We start from the raw sequence: 13,040 nt of genomic DNA on the forward strand, positions 1-13,040 counted from the left end.
CACCTCATTGCAGTACACGAGATCCAGGGGGCGGAGTTGGATCCAGATCTAAGGGGTGGAGATGGGTAGGATTAGGGGTGGGGTTAGGGATCAGGGGGTGGAGATGGGTAGGTTTAGGTATATGTAAGGTGGGAGGAGTTGGATCTGGATCCAACTCCTCCCCCTGGATTTTGTGTTCTCCAGTGAGGACCATCTCATTTCAAGCTTGCATTTGATCTGTCTCCACTTTTGTGTGCAATGCTCAAATCTCAAAACAACCGAAGCATAGAACCAAATCCCCACCATATTTTTTTTCAATAATCCCTTTACACTTGGATGTAGGCTACGTCACAATATGAAGAAAATATCTTCAGTTTCATAGCAACGTTAAGATCACTTGACCAGCCAATTAGCCTACTATTCACTTTATTTTGGCAATCCCCCAATTATTAGACACTTTCACTCACTGAATAAATTAGTCTCAGCTGACAGGGAATATCACAATCGCACTCTGACTGAAAAATTTAGCTTACATGAGTTTGCATCTGCAGCTAGGCTTCAGTGGTAAATCCAACTGACCCATATTAGTCAGCGCAACAAATTCCTGGCTGTACCGTGGCGTTGATGTAAATATATGTTAGCGTTAATATGGATGAGAATAGTGTGAAGTCTAGTTAATAAAACAAACTTCTCCCGTTGTTTAGAAGTCATTTTTAATGGGGGTGAATGCTGCATTACAAAGCCGGTTTTCATTGCTATAACCATTCATTCACTCACTGGTCAGTCTTTCAATCATGCATTCATTTTTGCATGCATCCCACTATTTCCAAGGTATACAGTATGTCTATGGCTTACAGCATGCCTTATAAGAAGAGAGTGCATGGCAGCTTTTTTGGTATTCAGACACGTACTGGTAGGTAAATTACTTTGCTATTAATTTTAGTCATTTTGATATTTTCTCGCACTCAAATTTGTACTTTTCCACTCCTATCACCTTTCAACCATTTTCTACAATAATTTGACCATTGTATGATTATGTGAGCAGTGTTTTTTGAAGACAAAAATAATTTAGGGGGAGGAATGACTAAAAAGGAATAACTTGTCAGTGAAAAATAAATCAATGGCACCAAAAATGATATTGTTATTTCTCCACAAAGATAATCTAATGATCCAAATAATCTAATGACCCCCCCCCCCCCCTCTCCCCTCTCCCCTCTCCCCTCTCCCCTCTCCCCTCTCCCCTCTCTCCTCTCTCCTTATTAAGCTGTAAAGCATTATGCAAAAGTCAATGTAAAGTCTTTTGAATGAATCTGCATTCACTCTGCAAAATCATTCATCCGTAGGCTTTGGTATATTCTTCTAAAAGAACACGTAACATTACTGGCAACTCAAGTAAGATATTGTTTGTATTAGTAAACATTTATAACCCAGGTTATTACTGCAGAAAGCTTTCATAATGTTCTCTAATAGACACTAGGTATTGAGAAGAGAATATTGAATGTGCATAACATTGGTGAGGAAGCAAAAGAGAGCAATTATGAGAAAGATTGCAGAGAATGCTGGAAGATACTATGGAAAATCCCTGTCTATGCTTTCCTCATGAAGCAGAATAAATTACTGACAACCATAGTACAAAGACAGTTATAGTTTAGAATTACATTCAATACTAAATACTTATACCCAACATACAAATACTGTAAAACAAACTGTTAAGTACCCTGTTTAGAAATTCTGTTCTCAGTACATTTGTCATTTTAGGCTAATCCATTCAATACATTTAAATGGCAGGTTTTATGTTTCAGTGTCTGTATGTGTGTGAGTGTATTAGTTTATGCTTATTACTGGTATGCCAGTGCCTTTGGACACTGCCTCAATATTAATGTTGTATATCTCAATTTGTTTATTTAAACCACATTTGAGTTATTCTGACAGGTTTCTTGCTATTTTTTGGGGGGGGATTACTAAGTGTAACTGTCCAAATGTCAAAGGGCAGTGAGAGTGCGAAAGAGCTGGGTGAGGCAGAAGACTGAGGTTGTCAGTGCAGTGCATTGGCGAGCCAGGAGTTTAATACTAAGATCATGACAAGTCTTCCTTTCGGTAGCACTTCCCACAAGCTCTGCCGCCCGAGCAAAGTCTTGAAAAGTTTTTGCAACATTTGCTAGTCCTGTAAGTGCTTGGGCATGGCGCTCCCTGCATCGCTGGCAACTAGAGAAACATAAGCATACAATTGTCAGCTGTACCAGTGAGCGGAAGCTTTCAGACAACGATTGAAGTGTTTCCTCTGGCGTCTGCCCAACCCTGACCACACGCTGGCATCCAGCTAAAAGCCCCCGAGCCTCTGCATGTAATCGCCTTTTGTTCTCTGAAAAGTGAGCCACACAGGTATCCCTGGGGTGCTCGTGGACCCTATATTGACTCTTTATAGCACCAGCAAGAACACTTAAGATGGTATCCACATCCCTTTGCAAAGAAAGGAATCCTGTTGGTGGTAGGGGATACCGGCGAGTCAGCAGTGAAGTCATGATATCTTCATGGGGGTTCGTTAGGAAGCAGTTCGGAGCATCCAACGGAGACAAAAGGGGAATGAGCTCTGTAGATGACGAAGCAGGCAGTACTAGATGAGGGAATGAGGGCAATGGAGAAGATGGAGAGAAAGATGCAGGGGATGCAGAGAGAGAGGATGGAGGGACAGATGTCAGCACTGTATCCCCTGTTTCACCCTCGCTCGTTCTGCGGGAAAACTCGTAGACAGTGAGTTCATCATCGAAGCTGGCACTGTCAAGAACTCCACTGAAACAGTTGGTGTATACGGTCTGGCAGACCTCTAAAGGTGTCTGAGCACTCTCCATTACAGTGTCACAACCCATAGCCAGTGCTGAGCTGCAGCTAAGGTCTTGTTTCTTATGTTGATTGGGGAAGGGCAAGGATTGTGGCTGGGCAATGGTAGGTTTGGACTGGCAGTTTGTGAAAACCCCACAGCTAGAGATAAAGTTTTGGGGAGTTGTGCTTGAGGGAGGGCAGCTACATTCTTGTAATCCACCAGACGTTACCACCCCCCAGGGTCCGTTTAGGTTTTGTGTAGTAACCACTACAGATGAGGGGCTGACTTGGAGAGAGTTGTCTGCCTTGGAACACAAGGGGGATATGGATAATACAGCAAACTCTTTAGGTTCAGTTTTGGCTTTATGCTGTCCACATGCTTGAGGACTAATATGGCTGACCTCTCTTATCTCCTCAATGACTTCAGTTACTTCTTCAGATACTATGGTAACCACTTTTACCTCTTTTACTTCAGGAGCACCTACATTCAAGGTCACATCCTCAGTTACTTCTTTTGCTACCTCAACTTCATTTCTTTGTAGTTGTGTTTCTGAAAGTCTTCTCACAGGCTTAACGTTGCCACTGCCATTAGAACTGGCAGTTACCATTTCCTGGGAACGTGATAAGTAGAGAGGAAGGCTCTGGATCTTTCCCCGCAATGTTGAGGCAGAAAGTCGCCCAAGGATGCCAGATGAACAGGGCGTAAGAAGGAACCTCTGGGCTGGTTCATAAGAAGGAACGCCAGAAGACAGTTCTTGGATGGAAGTGTTACAAGAATTGTCAGTTTCATCAGATTCTGGTCCTATGACTCGCTGGGAAGATAATTGTCTTGATGGGCAATGTGGTGCACCACTGCCAAAGGATGCAGACATGCTTTGGCTTCTTGTCCTCTCTGTGGGGTCCACTGAGCATTTTCCCATCCCAGATTCTAGATATACAGTATCATCATCCTTGTCTATATTAGGGCTTGTGGTGTATGATATACTCGGGAGATGGAAGTAGGGTAAACTTGATGGGGATATCTGGCCTAGTCTTGGCAGTGAACTGCTCTTTTGGGTCACTGATCTGGCCTGGGATGAATCCGCCATTTGTTTGGTTACATGGTCATCTCTTTGACCAAATAAAACACTGCTATCACACTTTCCTCCAGATATATCAAAGAACAAGTGGCTTCCAAACAGTCTCTCAACAAGACCTCCAACTGCACCCTCCTCCTCCTCCTCATCTCTGCCATGGTTACTGGAACTACCTTTGTCCTGTAGGTCCATGCGGGAGCGTACTGGTACTATAGTTGGCGATACTGAAGACATTAGCTCAGAGACTGATTTGAACTCCATGGAATCTGGTTCCATCTCTATAAGTTGCTGTTTCCGCTGATAGGCTTTGTTTGAGTGTCCCACTTGTGTATCAGTAGGATTATCTGGTCCTGATCCATTGACTTTGGATGTATTGATGGGTTTTGATTCCAGTGGTGATGGTTCTCCTTCAGAATCGGTCAAAGATGAGACTGTTGGACATGGACCTTGATCTGAGCATCTGCCATCAAAACATGCCATTTGTCCAGCACCATGGTTGACTGATATAGAACCATAGCTTGGTATGCTATTTCCATAGCTGTTATCTAATTGATCCTGTTCTGGGAATGATACAAGGGATGTGTAATTTGTTTCCATAAATGAGCGACGCTTTTTGGATCTTTTATTGAAATTTGAAAATTCATCTTGTGAAATAATTGTTCCTTCCTCCTTTTGTTTCTTCTCTAGATCCTCTGCTTCTTGTTCACTGACACAGATGCCAATCCCACCCAGGCTTATGGTGCTTGGCTTTGCAGAATTTTCTATAACGAGAAATATCAGCAAATACACATGGTAAGTATTTGTTAGCAAAACTCTACATCACTATTTTGGATATGATTTCTTTTTTGTCTTTTTTCTTTTTTTGATGAGTGCAGAAAAACTACTTTTTCATTTGATTTACTAACTTCTTTAACTTGTACAACATTTGTTATAATAATATAATATAATAATTTGAGAACATTTCATAGAGAATCTTCCCTACGTCATACCTCTTGTCATCGCACTTGAGGAGGGTTCTTCAGGGGATGTGAATCTTTCCTGAGCGTCAAAGAACTCATCATCTGAACTGCTGTCTCCAAACCCTGGTGGAGGTTGAAAAATTGTCGCTGTTACTGTCTGATTTACTTCCCTTCCTTCCCGATCCGGTTGAGTTTCTATAGGACCTGGAGGAGAAAGAGGTTGTGGAAGGCTGCGGGCACTGTCAGGGGTCACATTGGAGCAGATATTGTAGTAGTGTCTTGTGTCTCCTTGTTCAAAGGTGAACACATAGTCTCCAGGAGGGGGTAGGGTTGTTCCAGGACATTTAGCAGGTGACCCCCTTTCATGTTTTTCAGTCTCTGGCCCCAACTCCTCACAGTCCTCCTCTTCACTGGCTGCAGGGGGACTAGGTAGACATTCAGCAATATTTGAGAGTGCAGCAAAGCAAAAGAATTGGTCAATATCAGACTCACAATGGGAATCAGCAGAGCACAGGTCACTTTGAGAATGGGAATCTTTGCTGTGCAGTTGCTGTGGAGACAATGCTGGTGAATAGCGGTCTTGACAGCAGTAAGAATCTTTCACTGGTAAATGGCATGGGCGTCTGGTAGAGAAGTAGGTCATCAGGTCGTCCTCTTCTAGGGCATCTATAGAGTCACTGGACATGCTGGTCATGAAATGTGATTCAGTTTGGTTTGAATCAGATGCTTCAGATGAGGGGTCATCCACAACGATGACACACTGAGGTTGTTCAGGCTTTTTCTCTTGCTCTTTGTCTTCCTTTTCTGTGCCTACTCTCTCATCATCTGTTTCTACTGTCTTTCCATTATTACCATGGGTGGTTTCTTTATCCTCTTCCTTTTCCTTCTTCTCAACCACCTCCTCTGCTTTGCCTCCTTCCTTCTCCACCTCTTCATCTTTTTTATTGTTACTTTGTGTTTTTTCAGTTCCTTCTGGTAGCTTATCTCTGGGTTTAACTGCGGTTTTGTTGCTTTTAGCAGTGCTAGCAACATGAGTAAGGAGAGCATCCACATCTGTGTCTGAGTCGTCAGAGTCACTGCCACAGTGTGACACATAACCTACACACAAAGGCAGAAGCAGAGACCAATTTCAGATAAATCGCATTGTGAAAATATCCTTTTTCAAACATGCAAAACCAGTAATGTGGTCACATTGTCGGCCTATCATACCCGCTGACTCACTTACCCTACTCTCCTACTCACGGAAGATTTTTTTTTCTGCATTAGGCTAGAATTTGCATTGATAATGTTAGTATTGCTAGTGTTATTATTTTTGTGGCTCTGTAGAAATGCCTTCAAAAAAATCTTGAAAATCCTACCGCATTCTAAAATTCAGTTTTTAAAGAGCAACGTGCAGGTTGGACACCCTTATATAGCATAGTGTATGTTGATGATAAAACAACTAGATTTTCTGAACTGGAGTAATATATATTTAGCCATTAACGATATTTTGAGATAAAATAACTTCCGCGTCTATAAAGCACTAACCGGAAGTGACGATGGGCGAGGGAGTCTGGTCAAGTTCAAGCTCAGGTTACAATGGATGTGAATGAAGAAACCGAGTTCTCCGATGTAGACGAGCATGCCTATGGCCCACAGGTAGGGATGGGGCCGATCCGATCCAGTATCGGGACCGGGACCGATACCAGCGTAATTCATGTATCGGATTTTCCCAATCCAACCTGCGGAGATATCCGATATCCTGCTGAAATGACTCCAAAAGTGATTCCCGCCGGCTAGTCTGCTAGCTGGCTGCAAACTGTGGAATGGATTTCCTGAACGGAGGCACGGCTCAATGAGACACAGAGACCCCCCTCAGGAAATCCATTCCGCAGTTTGCAGCCAGCAAGCAGGATAGCATTGAGCTGCCAACATGTTCGCTCTGTGTAAATACACTGGAAACACCGCAGAGCAAGACAGCAAAATGCAATGTTTGCAAAGCCGTATTAATTAAACCACCTGTCTGTGATGCAAAAAATATATAGGTCTATAATTCTCCGGAGTGAAATGTGCGCTACAAACGACCGAGTGTGTGGTGACAGACGCGGCAGTGAAGTCTGCTCTCTTCACCTGCACAAAACGCACCCAAGAACGAAAAGCCTTGTTTTTCCTAGAAGGAAAATGATGGACACGATGTCCTGACAGACTGGAATTCATGCAACCAGCACAAACACAATCATTTACCATTGGGATCTCTAAAACTCGATCTAAAACTTTCTCTGTCTCTCACTACCGCTCTAACTACAGCTGAACGCGAGCTCTTATTTGCCTCGGCCTACGTCATATGACGCGTTGCTAGCGTGAAAGGCATATTCCAGAGCCTAGCACATTTTCATCAAAATTTCTACATCAAATGAGATTTCATTAGTAATTTCTACACATGTGTTTTTAAAAGACCTCTTCAGACAATATCAAGTATTAATTCAGTTATAAATTCAACCTGCACGTTGCTCTTTAAAGTTCAAAATGTAATGTTTCACCAGAACAAAGAATTCAGTAAAAACAGACAAATAGGTTGTATACCCTCCTCTGCTGATATGCGGTGGCACTTTGAATAAGTTGACCAGGGGAACACGCAGATCTGGGGGTCCACAAATAGTTTGCAGTATCCAGCAACCAGACACAATAAATCTTTAGCTGCCACTGACTCCATCAGCAACGTTATTGGCTGAAGACAGGAAAAGTGTGACCAATGTTAAACAAAGTCAGAGCAGAGAGTACAAAGAAAGGTTTATACTGATTGTACGTATATGTAGATGTAAGTACGAGTGCATGTATATTGTTTACCTTTATATCCTGCAGGTAGATCTTGACCAGACTAACTCTGTCAGACTCGGGTAATAGTTCCACTCTGGTAATGCAGCTGAATTCAGTTAGTGTGGTCATGATGCTCAGTTTATGGTTGATCACCTGACTCACCCCATACTGAGCTCCCACCAACAAACTCACCATTGACTCTCTGTCCTGCAGCTATAGTTAAATAGAGAAAGAGCGTACAGTATGTGATAAACCATGTGACATATGGAATGGACAGCAGGGAGAAAACCAAATAAACCAAAAAGATAAACCAAAAGAGAAATATGTGAACATTTAATCTCATCTTTTTTTTTTTGGACTTAATTTCCTCTCTCTCACCTGTTTTATTTAGAAATACAGGCTATTTGAATTAAAACAGAAAGGTAACATTTGTATGGAAAGGAAATAAATAATGGCCCACTTCCGGGCTCAAGATATACTTTTTATGCCTTGCAAGTATTTGTTTTTCTGTGACGTATTGAATAGCGCGGTTATCGATTTCGATACGTCGCTATAGTAAAAATAACTACATTTATGTTTATATAAAAAAACATTTATGAAAAACTCCAATATTTATTTGAAAAAAATATTTCAAATAAATAGATATAGTTTTGATATTATTTGAAGTATCATTTAGAATGGGTTGATGAAAATTATGATATTAGAAGTTTGTGGCATTGTTTTCAAGTAAAAGTTTGTTCATGAATTTATAGCTGTATTTTCTTGCTATCAATCAAAAATAGATAGCTAATAAAATTTTGTTGTACTTTTTTTATGCATTCTTTAAGAAAGCTTAATGTTTAGTGAAAGTTAAACATATTTTTCTCACGTCTATACAGCTGCATCAATAAAATGTAAAAATATACTACCATTCAAAAGTTTGGGGTCAGTAAGTTCTTTTTTTTTAAAAAGAAAATAATACTTTATCCATCAATGAGGCATTATGTTGACAATAAGTAAAGGTGAACAAAGCGACAGTCAATACTTATAAATTGCTACAAAAATTATATTTCCCATAAATGCTGTTCTTTTGGACCTTTTTGATTCATTAAATGTATCACGGTTTTCACAAAAATATTAAGTCGTGCAAATATTTTCAACTGTAATAATAATAATAAGAAATGTTACTTGATGTCTAAAGGACCATGTAACACTGAAAAAAATAACAGGACATAATTCTGCTTTGCTATTTTTAAATATCTTAACATAGAAAACAGTTGAATTAAATTGTAATAATATTTCACAATTTTGCTGTTTTTAATTTATTTTAATCAAGTAAATGCAGCTTTGGTGAGAATAAGAGACTTTCAAAAACCTGGAAAAAACCCAGCCCCAATCTTTTGAATGACAGTGTACTGTAAATTACATTTTTTGTGGTGTGCAGTGAATCTAAACTATTGGTCCGACTGTTGGAAAATTGTATGACTGAAGAGAGCATGTGCTCTGTAGGTCTCTGACTCTCCAAAGTGGCATTTTTGGTGCTGATGTGTGAGTGGTAGCAATGCGGATAAAAGATGTAAAGCCATTACATGTGTAAATGCAGGTGGGGTACATTTAATGGCAATTTGTTTTTATAGCAATTTAATGGAATTCATGTCTGAAACTGGATATTAAGACTCAGAGTGCATCTCTTACCATCATAGTTGCACTAAAAGCCTTTCCTCCATAGGACTTGAGTTCAGACATCTCATTCAAGTAGTTCAGTCTAGCACGATTCACTGAGATCACCTATGAAAACAAATAATGTAAATACACATTGTACTGTTCTTCACTAACAAAGAATACCAAAATATTCATGTTTTGAGCACATCTACCATGGGAATGTAGCATCCATGATATAATTTCAAAGTAAAAAAAAAAACATGATAAATGGATATAGTATTATTCTGTAACATGGCATACGTCACGATACTATCTGAAACCATCACTGTTCTATGGCACACAGTATGGGTTAGAGTTACAGGTATACTGCATGCTATGTACATGATTTACATTTTTCCACTCAATGCTCAGGACAGAACACAAATACAGTATACACATGCCCACACCTTTTGCTTTGGCTCCTGAGATAGAATCTTTTTCATGTGGTAACTGATGGCTTTCTTCAAGTCCTTCTCTCTCATGTTTCGCAGTAAGGTGTGGGACACAAAGCTTTCAATACCCCACTCCTTCCTTCAGACAGAAATAGTACAGACAGAATAGTTTTTGATGCTATTGAAAGTCTCACCAAGGCAGCATTTATTTGATCAAAAATACAGAAAAACAATAATTGTAATTGTTATGTACTGTTATGTCTTGTTATAGTTTTTCACTCTGTTTGATCTGTTCCTTTTTGCCTGATTTCCTAGTTAGTTAATTAGTTTCCTAGTTGTTTGTTAATTAGTCCCACACACCTGTTCTGTTTCATCCTGATTACGTTTCAACATGTTTATAAGCAGTAAGCACTGCGTTTCCTCTTCGTCCAGTATTGTTTGTTACAATATGTAGTTGCTATTCTGATTCCTCCTATGTGCTCACATTGTTTATTAAAATACTTTTTATTTAACTTGGATTTGGTGCATGTTAGTCTACACGTTACAATAATATTGTTAAATATTATTACAATTTAAAATAACAGCTTTCTATTTTATCATATTTTTCTCCAGTACTTTACATTACACCAGTCTTCAGTCATATGTTCCTTTAGAAATCATTATGCTGATTTGGTGCTCAAGAAAGATTTATTATTATTATTATTAAAACAGTTGTGGAAACATGATTGGAGACATTTCTTTCTTAAATAGAATTCTTTAATAGAATTACTGACCTCAAACCTTTGAATAGTAGTGTACTTGCTAAGGAGGACAACTAGAAAATGCAGCAACAAGTTTTCATTTATTAAAATAGCATGGACACTTATGTGTTAGTGTGTGTACTCACATCATGGCCTTCAGAGGTGTTTTAAGAGATTGTCCACAGTTTGCTAGTTTTTCCTGTACAAGAAGAGCAGCCAGTCTGAGAGCTGTATTACATTTCATCTCCACTGCAAACCTTTCCTGCAATACATCACTCACACTCTACACACACATACACACACACTATTAAAAACAATCTAAATTCAATCTGTAGCAATATATATATATATATATATATATATTTATTTTAAATGCCTGTATATACACACAGACAAACGCACACCTGTAAGTATAGATACTCAAAGGCCACAGGATCTTCTTTGAGCATGCTCTTAAAGTCTCTCGGTAGAAAACAGACACGAAACAGACACCTGTAGTCGTGAGTCTCCTTCTTTTCAGCCACCTGTCACATATACACAGAGTGTTAGATGTATACTGTGAGTGAGTGTAGAAAGAAATAAGTAAACTCTTTAAAGGAACATTTTCACCCAACATGTACATTCTGTTATTATTTACTCCTCCTCATCTTAAACCTGTATGACTTTGTTTTTGCTGTGGAACACAAAAGGTGATATGAAGAACATACTCTTTTTAATGTATGGAAAGTGAAAGAGGAAAAGGACTCTCAAAAAAACAACAACAAAAAAACATTGTGAAAGTATCATAAAAGTGGTCCAGATGCAAAAGCATTTCTGGAGTCAAATGACAGCTTTGTGTAAGAAAGTCATAATCAAAAATCTTTCGGACTGCTTTTATGAGTTTTAGATCTTGACTTGTAGCCCGCATCCTTATTCACCTTTATTACATGGAGGTAAGTGGCCAGTATATTCTTCAAAAAATAGTTTGTGTTCCAGAGAAGAAAGGAAGTCCCACAGGTTTGTAACTACATGAGGATGAATACATTATCATTTATTGATGTGTGTATTTTTTTTTTTTTTTCTTGTGTTTGTGTGTGTACCTTTTGAATAATCTCTTCCTCGTGTAGTAGATATAGTTTGCTGATGCTGTATTGTTGTTCAAGTACCAGAGAGAAGTGTTCGATCCGGGTGATTGATAGTTTCTCCTTCAGAGTCATCACTATGTCCTAAACCGTGATAAATTTTTTCAGGATTGTTGAATACAAAATTCTAAAGTACCCCAGTTTTTTTAAACAGAAATAACTGTTGTAACATTAAAAATGTCTTTACTGTCACTTTTGATCAATTTAATGCATACTTGTTTTAATTTAATCTTACTGACCCTAAACATGTAAATGGTAGTGTATAACATTTCCAAAAATTCCCTAATACTGCAATTGGAGCATGCATGAAATTATCTTAGGATGCCAATAAACAATAAAAAAGCAACATAATTAATGCTGACTGAAAAATAAGCCATCACATAACTATGTGTAAAGTACCTTAACAGTGGTTTTAGATTCAAATTTAAAAGCCTTCGTTTGGCCATTCTCCAGATAGACCTTCAGAACATTGGGCAGGAACAGCAGAGAGTTACCCTGGGGGTCAAAGGTCAATATATGTTCAATATATTGTAGCAATGGTAAAACAACTGCCTGTTTCAACAGTGTTTAAACAGTTCTAGTTAAGCCAGGGAATATTATCAGTCTCATTATCACATTAAAAAAGATTAAGCACTCAAAAGGCTGCATACAACAAAGATAAAACCGCTTTATCAATGCCTTAGTCATGTGGTGTGCCTGATAATGTTTTTTTTTAATTAGATGTTAATTAAAAAACGTCGAGGGAAATTAATAGACTCACGGCACTCCACCTAAAGGAACAATTCACTCAAAAATAATGACAGAATTTTTACTTTTAGGTTAACTGTGCTCTATCTATTTTAAGGTGCTCTATCATAAATCACAATTGCAGCTATACCATGTCAGCACAGTTACACAGAGATTATGATTAATGGTTAATTGAATAATTAATAAATAAGTGCTAAATTATTGACTAAGGTTTTTCCCAAGACTGGGTAGACTGCCAAACCTCTCCCTCTCAATGCCTCTCTATTGTTCTACATCTTTTGTTCATATTATCTCGCTCTTATTTTCTTTATCGCTTATTCACTTTATCTCTTTTGTGTAAATTAGCGAATGTGAATATACTCCATTTTTAACATAGCATGAATGAACAGAATGTGTCAAACCTGTGAGTGACCATTGACCACCACCTCCTCTGCAAACCTCACTTTAACAGGGTTTGACTTCAGCTTGGCTCTCTTCTCTGGAGTTATGAAGGACGACTTTGGCCCCTATGGCAAAGCCATAATGACAATCAGCACAAATGGATCTGTTTGACCTTCAGTGACATATTCTTTCAAAAAACATTAATTGCAGAATTGCACTGGCATTTGCATTGACTGTGACATTTACCTGTCACTGAGAAAATTTTATTATTTATTATTCATTTATTAATTATAAAAGTTAATACATTTCTTTCAGTTAAACACAAATTAATTTGTATAGCATCATTCGG

The 13,040-nt window shown here is 38.7% G+C and overlaps 1 protein-coding gene across 1 annotated transcript in view; it reads right to left on the minus strand.

Annotated features, from left to right (window-relative positions):
* Positions 1-1,938: 1,938 nt before the first annotated feature.
* Positions 1,939-13,040, minus strand: part of LOC130089553 (FERM and PDZ domain-containing protein 1) — a 57,199-nt gene continuing 46,097 nt past the window's right edge. The window contains exons 7-17 of the mRNA XM_056256931.1: positions 12,712-12,816; positions 11,963-12,058; positions 11,522-11,647; positions 10,847-10,966; positions 10,589-10,725; positions 9,718-9,841; positions 9,305-9,397; positions 7,661-7,843; positions 7,397-7,541; positions 4,865-5,932; positions 1,939-4,636 (exon numbers count right to left, since the gene is read on the minus strand). Coding sequence (XP_056112906.1) covers positions 1,962-4,636; positions 4,865-5,932; positions 7,397-7,541; positions 7,661-7,843; positions 9,305-9,397; positions 9,718-9,841; positions 10,589-10,725; positions 10,847-10,966; positions 11,522-11,647; positions 11,963-12,058; positions 12,712-12,816 — 4,872 coding nt within the window. The 3' untranslated portion in view covers positions 1,939-1,961. The remainder of the gene's footprint in view (positions 4,637-4,864; positions 5,933-7,396; positions 7,542-7,660; positions 7,844-9,304; positions 9,398-9,717; positions 9,842-10,588; positions 10,726-10,846; positions 10,967-11,521; positions 11,648-11,962; positions 12,059-12,711; positions 12,817-13,040) is intronic.

This window comes from Rhinichthys klamathensis, unplaced genomic scaffold, assembly GCF_029890125.1.
Source record: "Rhinichthys klamathensis goyatoka isolate OS25496 unplaced genomic scaffold, OSU_Roscu_1.1 h1tg000133l_1, whole genome shotgun sequence".
Lineage (NCBI taxonomy): Eukaryota > Metazoa > Chordata > Actinopteri > Cypriniformes > Leuciscidae > Rhinichthys > Rhinichthys klamathensis.